Raw genomic sequence first — 16450 nt, forward strand, 5'->3', positions numbered from 1 at the left:
TGTGTGTGTGTGTGTGTGTGTGCGTGAGAGTAAAATCCTGGTTGTTGCAGGTTGACATAGTGGGAGTGGACGCTGACATCCAGCGCGAGTACAGCCGCCAGAGGGAACACCTGGAGAGGAACGTGGCCTCACTCAAGAAGAAGCTCTCCAAAGATGCAGAGGTTCACCGATCAGAGAACAACAAGATCATGAAGGTGTGTGTGTGTGTGTGTGTATGTGCAAGTCTGTCTTCTCTCCATCCGTCCTCTGCCTCAGTCTGTCCTTTCCCCCCTCCACACTCTTTCTTTCTTTCTTTCTTTCTTTCTTTCTTTCTCTCTTTCTTTCTTTCTGAATAACCACTGGAGCATTTGTGCTGCCCCTGTACCAGAGAGTAAATGCTTGTGTATGTGTTCTGTGGTCTCTCAGGAGAACGTGTCGCTGATCAGGGAGATTAACGACCTGCGGCGTGAGCTGCGCATGGTCCGCTCTCAGCTCCACGACAACGAGTGTCAGGACGCCATCAGCAAGAGGAGTAAGGCCAAGAGCTTGACACAACTTAAACGTCAGTCCGCCTCCATCCCTCTCACAATAGAGCACAGAACACACAGCAGTGCACTTTAAAGGGTTTTTCAGGTGGAAATTGGCCCCCGTTCTCTGCCCCGCACCCCCCCGTCTGCCATCTGATAGACAGCTCCAAACTCAAGTGCCCACACAGCCACCTCAAAAGCTGAATGTTTTGAATGTGGCAGGCGGGTGTACAGTATGTTCTCGATGAGTGCACGTAAGCAGAAAGAATGTTGGGACTGCACCCGCTTGCCGCAACACCATTCAATTCGCCCGTTTGCCTGTTTGCCCGTCCATTGTGCTAGTGTCAAAAGCACTTAATATAACTCACAACATAATATAACTCACAACACAGTCACCAAAACACTACACACACACACACACACACACACACACACACACTGGAGTTACTTTACTCCATACTACATATGATGTACAAGCACAAACCCAAAAATGGCTCGAGTCTGTATAACATAGTTAAAAACAAAACTGATTGCAGCCTTCCTAGTTCTCTTCCATCCCCTCACTACTGATGATATATGATATGATCTGATATATGTTATGATGTGATGTGATATATCATGATGATATACAGTGATATGATATGATACAGTATGATATGATATGATATATGATATGATATGATATGTGATATAGCGTGTGTGTACTGTGTCCTGTCACAGTGAGAGCGTCTGGAGATGCGGAGGCGGGCGCGCTGGTCCCGCGGCTGAACTTTGACGAGGAGGCGGAGCGCATCATCCAGATGCAGCGCACGGAGATCCAGCGGCTGCGGCAGGACATCCAGGGCCAGAGCCAGGTGCTCTCGCTACGACCGATGCGCCCGCACACCAGCGACACCAGGCTCCCCACACTGGCCACCTAGTCTCACCAAGACGTCCAGCCAGCGGCCCGCGGCCCCATGCTCCCGCCCCCCCCCCCCGGCGCACTCTCCTGTGGGCCTCCATAGGGGGTGAGAGGGGGGCCGGCCTGGAACTGTGCTGGAGGGGGAGTGTGTTGGGAGGGGTTGAGAGGATGATCAGTTTAGAAAGGAGGTCTATCCTCGGTTCGAATAGTAGGAACCAGTTTATTCAGAGGTGAATTTGTGATGTAATTGTCAAACTGGACTGGTCTGAAATGAACTGGGGTTATATCGGTGTTAAATGATGTCATCACTGCTATAAAGATATGTAATGTGACACAGATTAAGTGTTCACTGGAGTAAGAGGGCTTCAAGCTCTCAAGCATAAAATATTTAAATAAAAATGTTTGAAGAAAAACGGACCTTTGACGTCCTTTTTGAAATGCTGTACCAGATTCACTTTTGCCATAATTGGTTAGTGGTCTCTTTTAAAGGAGACAATAAGTCCCTCGCTGTGGCAAGCCTGAGCACCAGGCTTAGATCACGTGAGTGAGTGACACCATCCTGCTGGTGACAAAATGGCCATTATTTGGACATGGTGACATCAGGCTGCCTGCGGACCGCAGGGCGTCCACCCCCACCGCTGGAGTCATCCGCTGACCCATTGTCCCCCGTAATGCCTGGGTAGGATGTCACAGTTTCTCTGGGACACACAGTCTACTCACTATCCTCCAAACCACATGCTATGTGTGTGTGTGTGTGTGCGCGCCTGTGTGTGTGTGTGTGTGTGTGTGAAAGAGAGCCCCTTTGTGTACTTCTCTCAGTGTATGTGTGGGTGTGTTTATTTGGCAGACTCAACATTTTGTGTCAGACGAGCAGGAGACTGCAGCCATTGTGTGTGTGTAGAGTGATATTTGAGTGACAGCATGCCCTGGACAGCTGTGCTTGTGTGCTGCTGCCCTTGACGCTTGGCACTGGCTTCATGTGGCCCCTGTGAAACTGGCACCCCTGGCCTCCCTCACCAGTGACTGTTACAACACACCCTCACACTGAGGAGGAGCGCGCCACAGAGCAGTGACTGGGACTAACACTCACACAGTGACCGTCGTGGGAGAGAGAGAGAGAGAGAGAGAGAGACAGACAGACAGATGGGGCAGAGGGTGGACGGGACATGTTGTCAAACAGACTGGACAGAACGCCACTATGCCACGGAGCTCCCCGACTGAGCTGTGAAGACACTGACCAGGGGGGACGTACTTCACAGGACTCCTGAGATGGACTCGTCTCAACTCACACAGCGATGAGGACTTATTGGTGGAGCTCGGCCCCACGGCTCAGAGAGGTGATTTTGCTGGCAGGCTTATCAGACTCCATGCCTGCACTGTTGGAACTTACAAGAGACTTCTAAGGTGAGTAGGCTAGAGGCTTCTTTTATATATTATATTTTATTCTTTTATATATTAACGTGCCCATGAAACCACCTCGGCATTGCTAGTCACTTCAGACAATACACTGTTGTAAACTATGCTTAGTGTAATCATAGTGATGCCATAGTGCTGGATGTTGTGAAAGTGGAAATGTCATAATTATAACTCTATAACTATTAATAATGAGAGGATGCAATAAATAGACAGCTGATGTGGATGTCCCTCATGCTGTCTGCAGGCCCCTCAGTGAGCCAGAGGAGCAGGTGGGTGAGTCATGGCTGAGATGGAGCACCTGGCAGCAGGGAGGCCGGGCCACGATCCGCCGGTCCGCCCGAGGCCCGAGCTGGCCTGGGTGCAGCGCCGCACGCTGGACGACCAGGTGGAGCTGTGGTGGTTCGGCGAGCCGCGCGTCTCGCTGCTCTGCTACGGGGCGTCGGTGGCCCTGGTGCTGGGCCTGGGCCTGGGCGGCGTGGGCCTGCTGTCCAGCGCCTCCGCGGCGCCGGGCCGCTCCGCCGCCGGCTGGCGCCTGGGCGTGGGCTCGGCCCTGTGCCTGCTGGCGCTGGCCGTGCTCCTCAAGCAGCTGCTCAGCTCGGCCGTGCAGGACATGGGCTGCGTGCGGAGCCGGCGGCGCGTGGAGCTGCTGCGGAGCGGCGGGCGCATGGACCCGCCGCTGCTGCTGGCCGCCGGGCTGGGCACGGCCGCGTGCGGCGCCGCCCTGCTGGGCCCGGCCGGCGACGACGACATGCTGCCCGCCGGCGCCGTCCTCCTGGCCTGCGGGGGCGCTGTGGCGCTGGGCGTGGGGGCGTACACCGCCGCCGCGCTCTGGAGCAGCCGCAGGGACGTCAGGAGGAGGAGCAGGTGGAGGAGGAGAGGCAGGCGGAGGAGGGTCAGGGTGTACAACGTCACCGGGCCAAACCCACAGCCATGGAGAGACTCGGCATCGAGCCAGGCCAGCTTGATATGAGTGAGGACGAGAGAGGACAGAGGAACACAGGGATGGAGGGAGCAGCAGACAGAAGAAGAGGAATACAAGACTGTTGTGTGGAGTCAGAAGAAGTGATGAATAGAAGAGGTGTATTCCCAAGTGCCCAGTCATTCTTCATTCGGCCCTAATATCTTCATATTCACACCTCCACAGTCTTTGCTCATCAGGAATCAGGTCACACACAAACCTGCTTCCCTTTGATAGTGATCATCTGAGCCAGGCTAAATTAAGAGATTCATTACTTTGATTCCCCTGCAGTAGATCAAAAATACCAGGATGGCATGTACTGTTTGAGGCAAGGTTATTTTATGAGCTGAATTTAACAGAGACTCTGTCCATCCAGTTCATTGTGTAGATTAGAACAATGTGAGTTGTGCACCTGTTACATAACTTTATTCTCTTTTTATGTTTTTTCACCTAGTGACTCATTTTGCTGTTCTAGCTACTGTTAATTTGGTGTGTTTCACATAAAAAGTAGCCCAGTGATTATTTGTAGTTTGTGGTTTTGACATTTTATTTGGTTTTGTTATGAAATCAAACATCATTTCAAACATAATTTATAATTCTCCCATAAAATATGTATTTATTTTTACTCCCACATATTTTCACCAATGCCAGTATGTAATATGATTGTGTTTCTTGGCCAAGCACACACTGCGCGTCCTTACTGTATATTTACACTGTCACTGGCAGTGGCAGACTCCACTTGGTGAGCTATAAATACGCACGATTACGCTAAACAAAAAAATCAACATCACCACGACAGCGCAGTCAGTCCGTTGACACATGCCATGATTTAAGGTCACCCTCATCCGATGGTGAACTGGTCGAGGTCCAGTTCATCATCGTCGCTGTCTTCCACCGCGTACCTCTGCTGTTCCCGTTCCCTCTCCGCCCTCGCTCTCTCTCCGGCCTGGATGTAGTTATCCTCGATGAAGCCGTCGTCGTCGTCGCCCTCGGTGTTGTGGAAGCGACGCGGGGGCACCCGCTCCGCCACGCTCTGCGGGGTGAAGCCATCCAGGCCTTGAGGGTCGCACTGGCTGATCGTGTCACCATCCGACAGCAGCATGTGGCCATAGCTGGCCATGTAGCGCTGGAACAGACGGCATTTGACGATCACGAAGACGAAGAGCGAGACGGAGAGCATGGTGATGAGGGCGGCCAACAGGTACGGCCAAGTGCCGGAGTTGCTCCCTTTGTCTGGGCCTTGGTAATCAGTAAAAGGATGATATTTAGTGTTAAGTCTGGCAAAGCAGGAGTTTAACAAAAGGAATTTAACAAAAACGTTGACTGCATGCAGGGGCTAAAACCTGACAGGAGATAGGTGGATGGGCAACTGAAGTAGGCTATGCATTACAGTCTGTCATTATTTGTGTCTTAAGCTCACCGGTGGTTGTATTAGGTTTGTTGCCTTCATCCAAGAGTTTCCTTTGCAACAGGTTGACACTGTATTCACTCTCACCTAATGCAGAGGCAACATGACAAGAGACATACAGAAATACAGTTGGTCCCCCTTCTCCAGTCTGTCTGACATACATTACACAATGCTTTAGTAGTGCATGGAAGAATGAGCGCATGAGAGGGCTGTGCATTTGAGCCTTACCGTTGACATCTGAGGATAGTGCCTCTGGACTCATGAGCATGCCAGCCAGTACTAGCCAGAGATACCATGCTAAGCTGTTGGCCTGGTAAACATGCCCCATGGTGCACTTCTCCCTCTCCCTGTAGATAATATTATTATGTCCAGAGAATTAGTCCCTCATAAATATCTTATTGAATAAAGTGTGTGTGTGTGTAATGTGTGTGTGTGTGTGTGTGTGTGTGTGTGTGTGTGTGTGTGTGTGTGTGTGTGTGTGTGTGTGTGTGTGTGTGTGTGTGTGTGTGTGTGTGTGTGTGAAAATGAATGCACAGTGGGAAGCCTTACTGTCCTTTTCCAGCTTGATGACCAGTTAACACACTATCATAAAGATTTCTTGGAAAAGAAAAGTGTTGTGCCTGGTGTAGCCACCCCCCCTGGTGTAGCCACTCAAATGTGGGCTACACGTACACGGACCTAATGGGTTTTCAATTTTGTCTCTCTCAAGAAGTGCACTTGGACCTAGTTTGTTATTATTAGTTGACACTAAGTGCCCCTTCTCTCCTATTCAATTCACTGGTTGAAGTGGCCTGGTCTGGTCTTCCTGTCGTCCATCTCCACATCATCAAGCACTTTGGACAACACAGGACTATTCTGTAAAAGCCTTCAACTGCACTTTCTAACTTTCTCACTATGTTCTGCAGTCTACCTGGAACACAGCTGGGCACAGCACTGTTAGGAATACTAAGAATAAAGAATATTCACTCTACACAAGTAAAATCCCTAAACACATATGTTGCGTTTATCGTATATAAACATATGATAGACACATTTACTGTAGTGCCACTGGTAACATTATTTTGGGTTACTGTAGGTCCCTTAAGACAAATAAAAACAGTTAACTGATGAATGATCCTGATGAAAAAGTAACTCCCTACATCAACATCAAAAAAGTAAATAAAGGCTTTTCAATCTGATTCAGATTTGATTGAAGTATTGCTGAGAATTACTTTGTGTACAAATCAAGAGAGAGATTTACATCCTTACTTCTGCTTCTGGTCTTCAGTGGATTTGTAAAGTTCCAGTTGTCATACAGGACTGAGTGCTGTTACTCACTTCCAATAGCAACCATATCATGAGATTCACCAGGAAATCACTACAGCCATGATAACCAGAAGGAAACAGTTTGAACTCCAACCTTATTTGTATATTTGCTCATACAGAATGCTGTATAATGAAGGAAATGCTACATTTGAGACTAAATGTATTAAATCTGTCCCGTAGCAATACTGTAATAGCCTACTTTCAAAATTCAATGTTCGTCACTGGTCACCTGGGGATCATGTGATACCAGACATTGGATCTGAAACTAACAAAAATAAGCACTGCGATTTCTACGATAATAAATCAGACATACCTAAGGATCGCTGAAGGTCATCCACTGTTTCAACTTTGCCAGATAACCCAACATTCAAAAGTGTTTTGGTCTTTGCAGTTAAACTTTAAGACACCTAACATGTACGCATTTTGTGCAAAGGTTGTGGGAGACAGAGAGCTACTCCCTTCTGAGGGTTGAGTTAATTAGTAACTTTTACAACATAGGAAGCTGCTCCTTCATTCCTGATCCCTGCCACTTGACTTCCGGAGCACAAGCGTCTCAAGCCTGAGGTGATATAAGTTCAGTGTGTCCTGGGGATGTGCCCTTAGTCTTGGAGTCAAAGAAGCAGTCTGATGTGCTATATGGTTACAGTCAATGTCATTATAAGGTATAGGTATTATATACACTGCTTGTAAAACTGTGTGGTATGTCACTGCTTTGCATTCAATATTCAGTTACAGGAATACCAATGCATCAGTCAGAGTCAACCTGTCATGGGGTTAGCTGCACAGATTCCAATGCCGATGGAAATGGCACTACGATTTACCCCCCTCCCCCAAGTGGTTAGTGGGGCATGTGTGGAAGCTGCTTTTTGTTTTTTAAAGTGAACAGAAGCCCTGTACATGACAAAACAGTCTCCTGAAAATGACTCAGTCCAGTGTATGGGCAAGCACGTACATTGTGGTTCCACTAATGTCCAACAGATGTCAGTAAGCACTTATTATTTGCAGAGCTATATGTATAGCTATACTGTGTACTAGTGTATATGTACAGTTTAGCTCTGATCACTTGGCACTTCATCAGCCTGTCGTTTTGCCTTCAGAGTTGGCTGTGAGTCCCATGAAAGGTTTCATGAGTAACCACTGGTCAGCAAAGAATCTTTTTGCTCTCTGGGATTTAATGTATGAAAGAAACACACACACACACACACACACACACACACACACACACACACACACACACACACACACACACCAAAACCCTGTCGAACCTCACTGAGATGTAACATTTTTAACCTAATGCTCAGGAAAACACATTTTTTTAATGGGAGTGATGATATGTTCAGTATCATTGTGCTGGCATCAAGCGATCCCAATGCTCCCGGTGGATGGTAGCACCAGTTATAGTGGTTGGAAATATAAATCTGTCCTTGAATGGGTTTATCATTACAGCCCAAATGATATATTCCATCATTTCCACCAAGATTTGTAGACAGCCACATAATATGTTATATTATAATTGGGCACGAGCCTTTCAAAACCACCCCCTTTATTGGTGGGGGAAAATAACGAGATACTCATTTCCTGCAAAGGCCATCATATGATGTCACAGGGACAATTACTGACTCCCTGAAGGCGTTGAAAGGGTACGAGTGAAAGAGGAAGCATGTCATGCACTAATGTAACATGTGACGCTAATGTAGCACTAATGTGAGGATCAGAGATAGTGCAGGCAGGCCGAGAAGCCTCCGCTGTCATGGCCCGGCCTTGACCTGATGTAAAGTGTGAGTTAGAATAGGGACTAGGTGACCCTGAGGTCAATGCTATGGGTTGCATTATAACGCACTGAACAGGAAGGGTGAGCACTTGTCAGCGCATGCATGGTCAGCTGGCGCATGGTCATCTTTGATGGTCCATGCATTTATTGCTAGCATCACATGGGCAATTTCCCTTGGAAATTAATTGGTTGGAACAAGTTCATTTCACATGGATTAAATAAAAGCGCTTCAATGAATTGGACAGAGCACAATAAAGGATATGCAGCAAACTGTCATGGCTGTCTAAGATTATAGTGTCTACACAGTTTACGTGAACACAGTAGCAATGTCTTTCCTGGGAAACTTAAAATGTCATTACACCTGTAAACAGACATCTATAACAAGACTGAACATAATCCTTTCCATCCTAATGTTTTGCTAAGCCAACAATAAAGGATTGTTATACAGAAGTTTATAGCAGTGTATGGACATATCGACCCTTTACTTCTCAGAAAAGAATTACCTTTAAAGACGAATATGTGTAATAACACGGGACAGCATTGTCCATTATATGGAGAGGTTTGTTGTTCCGTAATTGATCCAATTGCCACGTCTGTCAGGTCATACGGCTGTAAAATGTCCTGCTTACTAAATGAGAACCACGTGTCTATATGGACAATACATTTTCATCTGTTTTGTTTTCTCCCAACGAGCTTCAGGCAAACAAATCTTGTGTTGAAACACGAGTGCTTGCTTGCTTAATTTAGTTGTTTTCATGCCTTTCATCTCCTCTGAGAGTACCGATAATATGTGTTGCTGGAGAACCCATCATGAGCATGGCGGGGGTAAGTCTGGGATGCCAGACACAACTGTTGAGTCGTCTGGATGTGCTGCGGGCCTAACTCAATGAAACCAATAATGAGGAAAGATGGCAGCTTGATAACTCAAGTGAAATGCTCTTGAAGGCTGCTCTGTTGGTGATGTGTCATGCACTGTCCCCCACTCACATAAAGATTACTTTGTTGGTGATTTAATTTTTGATAGTTGTTGATGGTTTGCTGTGTGTATATAGTGTGTGTGTGTGTGACTGTGTGTGTGTGTGTGTGTGTGTGTGTGTGTGTGTGTGTGTGTAACACCTGTGAGTAATAATAAGAAATGCAATGACTGAATAAATCAGTAAGCCTATATACATTTAGAAATAATACATCTGGTATATTTTCTGAATTTTGGCCAAACATTTAAAGTGACGGAAATGGAAGGATGTATTTAAGACCTTAATTCTAAGCTCTGTAAAGAAAAATCCACCTTTAATGTACATTCATTAGCTATCAATTTTTAGCTACAGTTTAAGGTTCAGTAGCCATTGAAATGACTCCCTTCCTTCTGTGCTATAGGCAACTTGTTGATTGGTTGGAACAACGGGGTTTGTCAAAAGGCTATGTGCTGCTCCTAAAAAGCCTGACAATCAAAAACGATCAAAACACGGCAACACTATGGCTGTTCAATCGTGGCAACACTCACATACTCTTTTTATTCAGAAACACAACGGTCCACCAATAACTATCAAACACTTCCTGAAGGAGAGGCAAAACATAGTGAAATAACCTCAGGCAACAGAACTGCCATTAAATCATAACACATGACACAAAAATAAAAACATCTTGGCCAAATTACATCATTTCTTAGGACATAATTTCCAACGCAAACACACATATACACATGCAAACACACACTAAGACCTCTGTGCTTTGGCAGCTCCTAGTTATCCCATTCTACATTTGTAAGTCAATGTCATGGCAGATGTTTTTGGTCTGTGGTGATAAATGCAATTAGATGACAGTACCATTTCTGTAATTTGAAAACAGATGGATCAAACAATGTTGCTCTTGTTCATATTTCAATGACACAGATGTACTAGACAAACTGTATAGAAAAAGGTCTCACAGCAACAGGTGGTGAAAATGTTACAGCCAATTGACCGGCTCAGAATTTACAACTCTATTGGCCATCTCACCGCACCTGTGTTTCCAGGGCAACACGTTCCTGTTGGTAGAAGTGACATTCAGCTCAGAATACTGACTCCTAAACTTGATCTTGTTCAGGATGTTCCACTGGCTTCAAATGGGAAGAGGCGGTAGCACTCCTAAAGTGGGGCAAGGCGACTGAGATGCCTCAGGCACATCTGCTATACCAGGCTTTTATAGAGTCCATGCAGCTGTTCATCTGATTTGTGTGAGTCTGAGGAGAGTTTGTTTGAAATTTAAGAGCCAGACCCCTTTTCATTTTAGCTAATGGATGCAATGAGGCCATACAAGCAATGCGATGGAGAGAATGCAGATGTGTTAGCAAGGCAGCGCATGGCGGTGTTGATTTGGCTGTTCTGAGCTGTCTGATCCAGCTATTGGCTGTCTGATCCAGCTGTTGTCCCCCCCAGCCAATACCTAGTTGACAGTCCAGAGCACAAATAAGCAGGCTCGTACGAGTCACTTCTCAGACCAATTCAGCCTAGTGCCTGTGATGGTCCTTATGAGGGTCCGTCTTCATTCACCCTGGGTACGGTTGCTGTGAAGCAGCGCTGAAAGACGCGCTCCGGATCAGACGTCTGGCTGTCACAGTCCAGTTTACAGCTCTGGAAAAGCTTCCGGATGCCCTGTGGACCAGCGGAAGGAACCATCCCAGAATTCGTTGGGGCCGCTGTAGATTCTGTATTGAATGTAAAAGACCAAAAAGAATCAGAAAAGAAAACTGTTGCACTATTTTCAGATTTCAGAGTAACTCTGAAAACTGAATGACATATAAGACTCACTTTATCATCTGTTTTCCCAAGCAGAGCCATTTTTGCCATTTCATTTCAAAAATCTCTTCTGTATAATCTGTGAGAAAGTCACTCGAGTTCTGAATGATAGGAGGGAGGACAAGAGGTTGAAGGAAGTCCTTCTTTCATTTTCAAGACATATTTGAAGTCTACTTCATATATTTCCCTCGATTGTCCGACAGACAAATAGCACTATCTGGACATCTTGAGAGTACGAAGACAGACCTCTCAACCAAGTCTCACCCAGGCATGGAAGAAAAAACCCCACACATATTGAGGCGCTCATCGCAGCACAGGATTTCTATTGATGACTCATTTTACATCATTATGCTTCCTGGCCTGACTAATGGCCCATCATTACAACTTTCTTTCACAGCTATGCACACCTTGCCATTTAACTTCACATCAAAGTGTAAAAAGAGAGGAAGAGGGATATCAAAGATGTAGCAGCATTCAAGACATGAAATGTTAACTGCCACTACTGCCACTACTGTTAGGCTACTATAAGCAGTATAAGTGCAGTCTTTTTAACAAAATATAAGACTACTGTACGTATGTATAGTGTTTGCAAAATGAGACTTTATTTTCCTTTGATTTTCAGGGGGTGGGGTTGCCTTTAAAACAGAAAGGATAGTGTAGTGGCAGAAAATTAGTGGGATAAAGATACTTGAGTAGGATTTGGATACCAACCCCCGGTCAGAGTCGAACCTGGGTGTCCATGGGCACGTAACCTATCATTCAGATGTCAAAGTTTCAATGTAAACTTTTACATCAAATGCTGCTCCCTCTAAAACGCAGCTTAACCAAGTAATACTAGGTGTATCACAAGAGCATCACACGCAAGGAATGTGATTGTGTGGCGGCGGCGTCGTGGCATGGGTTAAATTCCTGGCTTCCACTGTTGTGCCTCTGAGCAAGGCAAGGCACTAACAGTTGTAATATAACTGATGTAAATGCTTTGGACAAAAGTGTCTGCTAACTGAATAAATGTAAATTAAAATGTGGAGAAATTACTCACAAAATGAACAGGGGAGAATGCCTGCTATAAACAATATTCTCCACTATCACTCTGCTTGAGCGATGACCTTACCTGGAGCCATCAGGGACAGACCAGTGTCAGGGTGCGTGGGCTTTGTGGCGATGAACAGATAGCAGAGGACGCACACAGTCACCAGAAAGGCCAGAAGAACAACAGCAGCAATCGACAAACCCACCAGAGCCCCGACACTGTCCCACAGGAAGTGTGTGTGTGCGTGCATGTGCGTATGAAACAGAGAAAGAGGTGGGGGGGGAGATACAACAAACGTTAATTCGGCTATAGCGCATTATGCTACCTAAAATGATGTCCTCACAATGTCAGTGTTGAGGACTGTCAGTTCACTCCCACTGCTTGGAGATAACACGGCAGTATAGCTACAAAGCAATAATTAAAAAAAAACATAGCATTTGACTTTTTGAAAATGTTTCTGCACAACTCAACATCAGGACATGTTACGGACATGTTAAACGGGTAGTGTGGACAGTCTTGTTCTTCTCGGAAGTCGACCAAATCAGTGCGACTAACTTTCTGGTAAGTAGGACATTTTCTTGAAAACTGCTCACAAAAACATGTAAATGTAAAACCATAAAAAACATAAAACCAGCCTTACACACTGATGGACGAGTAAAGTATCAGTTCAGAGGTCATGCTAAAGTTCAGTCACCACTTGTGATTTCACACAATTTTCCTGACCACCAAGCAATTTTTACAGCGCAGTTAAACCTCATTAGACTGTAAAGACATCTGTACAGAGCACACAGCTGTTAACATCAATTCTATTTGGATATCCCTGACATACAAATGGCTTACCTCAGCCACCACATGTAACCATACTCGTATGGGAAAAAGCCATTCGGGTCATCACAGCAGTACTTGATGTCGATGAATCCACAACAGAATATTGCCTGGGCATCATTTTCTGGTCTTGGACATGAGAATCCGTTCACGTACACATTCGTTGCGTTGTAGTAGCTTGAACAAACAGTAGTCATCGTGGTCTTCAGGGCACAAACCTCTATTCTGATCAGCCTTTCCTATATAATTTCGTTGGTTGCATACAAAATGTCATTGTCGAATTAAAGGTTGATAGGTTGAGCGCTTTTCTCACGCTGAAGAATCCTGACAAAACTTTGCGGAGGGTCTCTGCATTTACTCATGCGATACCCACTTCCCCCGCCCCTTCCGACGCACCGCATCTGTTGTGATGCGAGAACTGGACCATGCTGAGAAATCCATGGCTATAGCTGCAGGAAAAGACTAAAGAGCATCATTCCACACACATTACAAGATCGACAGAGGACTTGGAGGCGTGCGTATCTCTTTAGACAAGTGTAGAAATAGCCAACATAATTAAGTCACTAACCTTCTTTAAGAATGAACATTATGTGCTCATTGAAAAAAAATACTTTAAAAAAATCATTAGTAGTGGTTTCTTCTGTGACGTTGAATATGATATCCTGTGTTTTGGCTACTTTTCTTATAACAAGGCCCCATGGCTGTGAATATATCACTTGTCTCTGGTTACTCTTGGTCTTCATTGGATACAAAATAGATATCTAAAATAAACCCTCTGCATACTCTGGTGAAAGGTTAAGCCACAGGGGACTAAGTCTTCAGTGATGTTTGACTAGTGTGTCTGTGTGTTTCCTTCACCATCATGATGACCCTGGCCTGTTTAGGTAATGTCTCAGTGGAGCCTTGCGATGGGAAACTGCTCAAACATTAGCACGATCGCCATCACTTTATTCTGTTAAGCAAACAGTCGCTGGCAAATGATCTGATTACACAATGCCGTGCAGAGTTTTCTCCCAATGTGGCACAACAGCAGGCATACTGTACCACCTCATGGAGGAAATGCTGTGGCACAACAGCAGGCGTACTGTACCACCTCATGGAGGAAATGCTGTGGCACAACAGCAGGCGTACTGTACCACCTCATGGAGGAAATGCTGTGGCACAACAGCAGGCATACCACCTCATGGAGGAAATGCTGTGGCACAACAGCAGGCATACTGTACCACCTCATGGAGGAAATGCTGTGGCACAACAGCAGGCATACTGTACCACCTCATGGAGGAAATGCTGTGGCACAACAGCAGGCATACCACCTCATGGAGGAAATGCTGTGGCACAACAGCAGGCATACCACCTCATGGAGGAAATGTTGTTGTTCCTGCTTAGTGGTTACCCTTTTAGTATAGGCTAGTTTCCTTCCTCTGATAGTGAAATCAAAGTGTAGGGGAAAGCTAGACTAATTCATGTGTGAAAAATATCTGAATCAACAATCTCTTTTGGAGTATAGACAGATGATCCCTTTGGCATTTAGTCCCTTATCATGTGTTTACAGTTTTTGTCAGTTGCTTTGGCGCATTTCTCTGATCACAGTTGACATTCTCAAAATTGTTTGTTCAAACTCCATTATAATTAAAGCAGTTTCTCCCCATCTTGTACAAATAGCATTGCTTTAGTACATAAGTGCGAATGATTTTGTTGTTGTTGTTGTTTTTCAATTGCATGTTGGTCAACATGCACTTTACTGATTCCCTGCTGAATATTCCGGCCCAATTAAAACAAATTGCCTAATTTCTTAGCTTGTGTAATTACATGCAAATGCTGTCAGTCATCACTGCTACTGTATATAGGACCATGCAGGCTTTAAAGAACCCTTAGGGGCTCATTTGACGTAACCTTCAAAATGGTTTAAAGAAGTATTTAGGGATGCCATATATGAAGCACGCAATAGAACCATTTTTGGTTCTATAAAGCACCTTTTTGTAGTCTTGTAGTGAGTGTAGTCTGTCTAGTATATGAATAATATGTGACCTGAGAGACAGGAATGTCAGGATGTATTACAGTAAAAAAAAGATGTATAGTGGTACTCCACACACACAATAATGTGTAATTTAGTAGTTTTGACTAAACAGTTATCCTGACTATCCTGACATGAATTTTCAATTTGATTACACTAATAATTTAATTGTTATGAATATTTTCTTTTGAGGCATAAACAAAACATTTTGAGCAAGATGCACACTTTTGTAGGTAATTCACTCTGCGGTGCTGTTTGCTGTTATTGTTTTGAGAGATACAGTCAGACAGGACACTCGGTACTGGCAAAGCCTTTTGTCTTGTTGCCTGCATAAACTGTGTAAGCCGCTTGAGTTGTGTAGAATCATCTCACAAGATCATTCTTATTTTTGTATATAATTACTGTATGTATTTATCAAAAATGAAACTTTCTTGAGGTCATAATTAAGCATTGTAATTTGGAAAAGACTTGCAAAATAAAAAAAGGTTAATGTTTAATGCCGAATATATACATTCTCTTATGCTGCGTTCACAATAGGCTAGGGATTCTCAAGAAATCGCTTACATATTCAAAGACATGTCAGTGGATCCTAGTCATTTTAATCAATGTGTCAGGCTGGTTTTCATTGGTTCTCTTAATCCCACTTAATCCCAGCTAGTTCAGTCATGGCATTGGACATTTACAAACAAGTGCCCTTGTGTATCCACTCCTCTGCTCCACTAATACCAAGACACATGGCTACAGCAGTAGACAGTCAAGCACAGGGTTTCCACTTCCTCAGATCATTCATGGAGAAAGGGATGTATTATGAAAGGATTAAGGGTCGCATATGTTGGCCCTGGGAGGGTGTCAGTGATTGCAAATAGTTGTCTGCATAGGATGGGATGAGTGTGAAAGTGCAAACAGTGCAACTGTAGGAACTACAGTACATGTTGTCATGGAAGGGGGGCACAGTTTTATTGGCCATTTCATAACCTTGGGACATACAGTATAAGGATGTCTGTTCATGTCTATTTGCACATACAGTAAGTGTAAAATGCTAATTTTGTGAATTCATTAATTGTTTGGTCTCTGGTAGCTCATCTATCCTTCAGGACCCCGGACAGCGCCAGGTTGAAAAGGCTTTAGAAAGAATGCTCATGTTCGGGAACCCACAGCGAAGATTTTCAGCACATTGGAATATGTTAATGAAATGTACAGTATAGGCGACAGCACATTTGCACATTTGCATACAGTAGGTGACATCAGGGATTGGGTAAAAGAAAGTAATCATACTCAGATATCCCAGAGGAGATACAATAGATTCAAGATTCAAGAGTCTTTATTGTCATTCCAAACAAACACTTCAAGAAGTGCAGTGTGGAACGAAATTGCGTTGCATAGGACCACCATAAGAACAGCCATAAATTCACCATCGGCAGCTAGAAGAATAGTTTTAAAATAAATACATATGATGTTGTAAAAATGTATATTAAATAAGATAGCAATTTAGGATGAGAGATTTAGAAATATACATGTGTGTACACATATCCCACACATATT

At 44.7% G+C, this 16450-nt stretch overlaps 3 protein-coding genes across 5 annotated transcripts in view; 2 read left to right on the forward strand and 1 right to left on the reverse strand.

Moving 5' to 3' along the window:
- Window positions 1-1761, forward strand: part of cfap57 (cilia and flagella associated protein 57) — a 12775-nt gene extending 11014 nt beyond the window's left edge. The window contains exons 21-23 of one of the 2 annotated variants that reach the window (XM_062556059.1): window positions 51-194; window positions 406-541; window positions 1227-1761. In XM_062556059.1, coding sequence (XP_062412043.1) covers window positions 51-194; window positions 406-541; window positions 1227-1426 — 480 coding nt within the window. In that variant the 3' untranslated portion in view covers window positions 1427-1761. The remainder of the gene's footprint in view (window positions 1-50; window positions 195-405; window positions 542-1226) is intronic. The other variant, XM_062556067.1, reaches the window with a different exon arrangement.
- A 662-nt stretch (window positions 1762-2423) lies between these two features.
- Window positions 2424-4755, forward strand: tmem125b (transmembrane protein 125b). Its single transcript, XM_062556079.1, has 2 exons — window positions 2424-2811; window positions 3068-4755. Exon 2 carries the CDS (start codon window positions 3104-3106, stop codon window positions 3791-3793), a length of 690 nt encoding a protein of 229 aa, XP_062412063.1. The 5' UTR covers window positions 2424-2811; window positions 3068-3103; the 3' UTR covers window positions 3794-4755.
- On the reverse strand, window positions 4320-6949 carry LOC134102095 (leucine-rich repeat-containing protein 19-like). 2 transcript variants are annotated; one of them, XM_062556093.1, is made up of 5 exons: window positions 6808-6949; window positions 6438-6546; window positions 5418-5536; window positions 5202-5276; window positions 4320-5020 (listed from the first exon to the last, which is right to left on the reverse strand). In XM_062556093.1, exons 3-5 carry the CDS (start codon window positions 5515-5517, stop codon window positions 4623-4625), a joined length of 573 nt encoding a protein of 190 aa, XP_062412077.1. In that variant the 5' UTR covers window positions 5518-5536; window positions 6438-6546; window positions 6808-6949; the 3' UTR covers window positions 4320-4622. The 2 variants fall into 2 exon arrangements, with proteins under 2 accessions (XP_062412077.1, XP_062412085.1); XM_062556101.1 differs by lacking the exon at window positions 6438-6546.
- Window positions 6950-16450: the final 9501 nt, after the last annotated feature.

The sequence above is a fragment of the Sardina pilchardus genome, chromosome 2 (genome assembly GCF_963854185.1).
Source record: "Sardina pilchardus chromosome 2, fSarPil1.1, whole genome shotgun sequence".
NCBI classification, from domain to species: Eukaryota; Metazoa; Chordata; class Actinopteri; order Clupeiformes; family Clupeidae; genus Sardina; species Sardina pilchardus.

What these genes read in the sequence shown, in the direction of transcription:
- tmem125b (XM_062556079.1), top strand. Translation starts at nt 3,104, where the DNA reads ATGGCTGAGATGGAGCACCTGGCAGCAGGGAGGCCGGGCCACGATCCG.
- LOC134102095 (XM_062556101.1), bottom strand. Translation starts at nt 5,517, where the DNA reads ATGGGGCATGTTTACCAGGCCAACAGCTTAGCATGGTATCTCTGGCTA. An exon ending in ACTATCCTCAGATGTCAACG is followed by an intron (nt 5,277 to 5,417) that starts GTAAGGCTCAAA and finishes CCTCTGCATTAG; the next exon opens with GTGAGAGTGAATACAGTGTC. An exon ending in CAAACCTAATACAACCACCG is followed by an intron (nt 5,021 to 5,201) that starts GTGAGCTTAAGA and finishes CTGATTACCAAG; the next exon opens with GCCCAGACAAAGGGAGCAAC.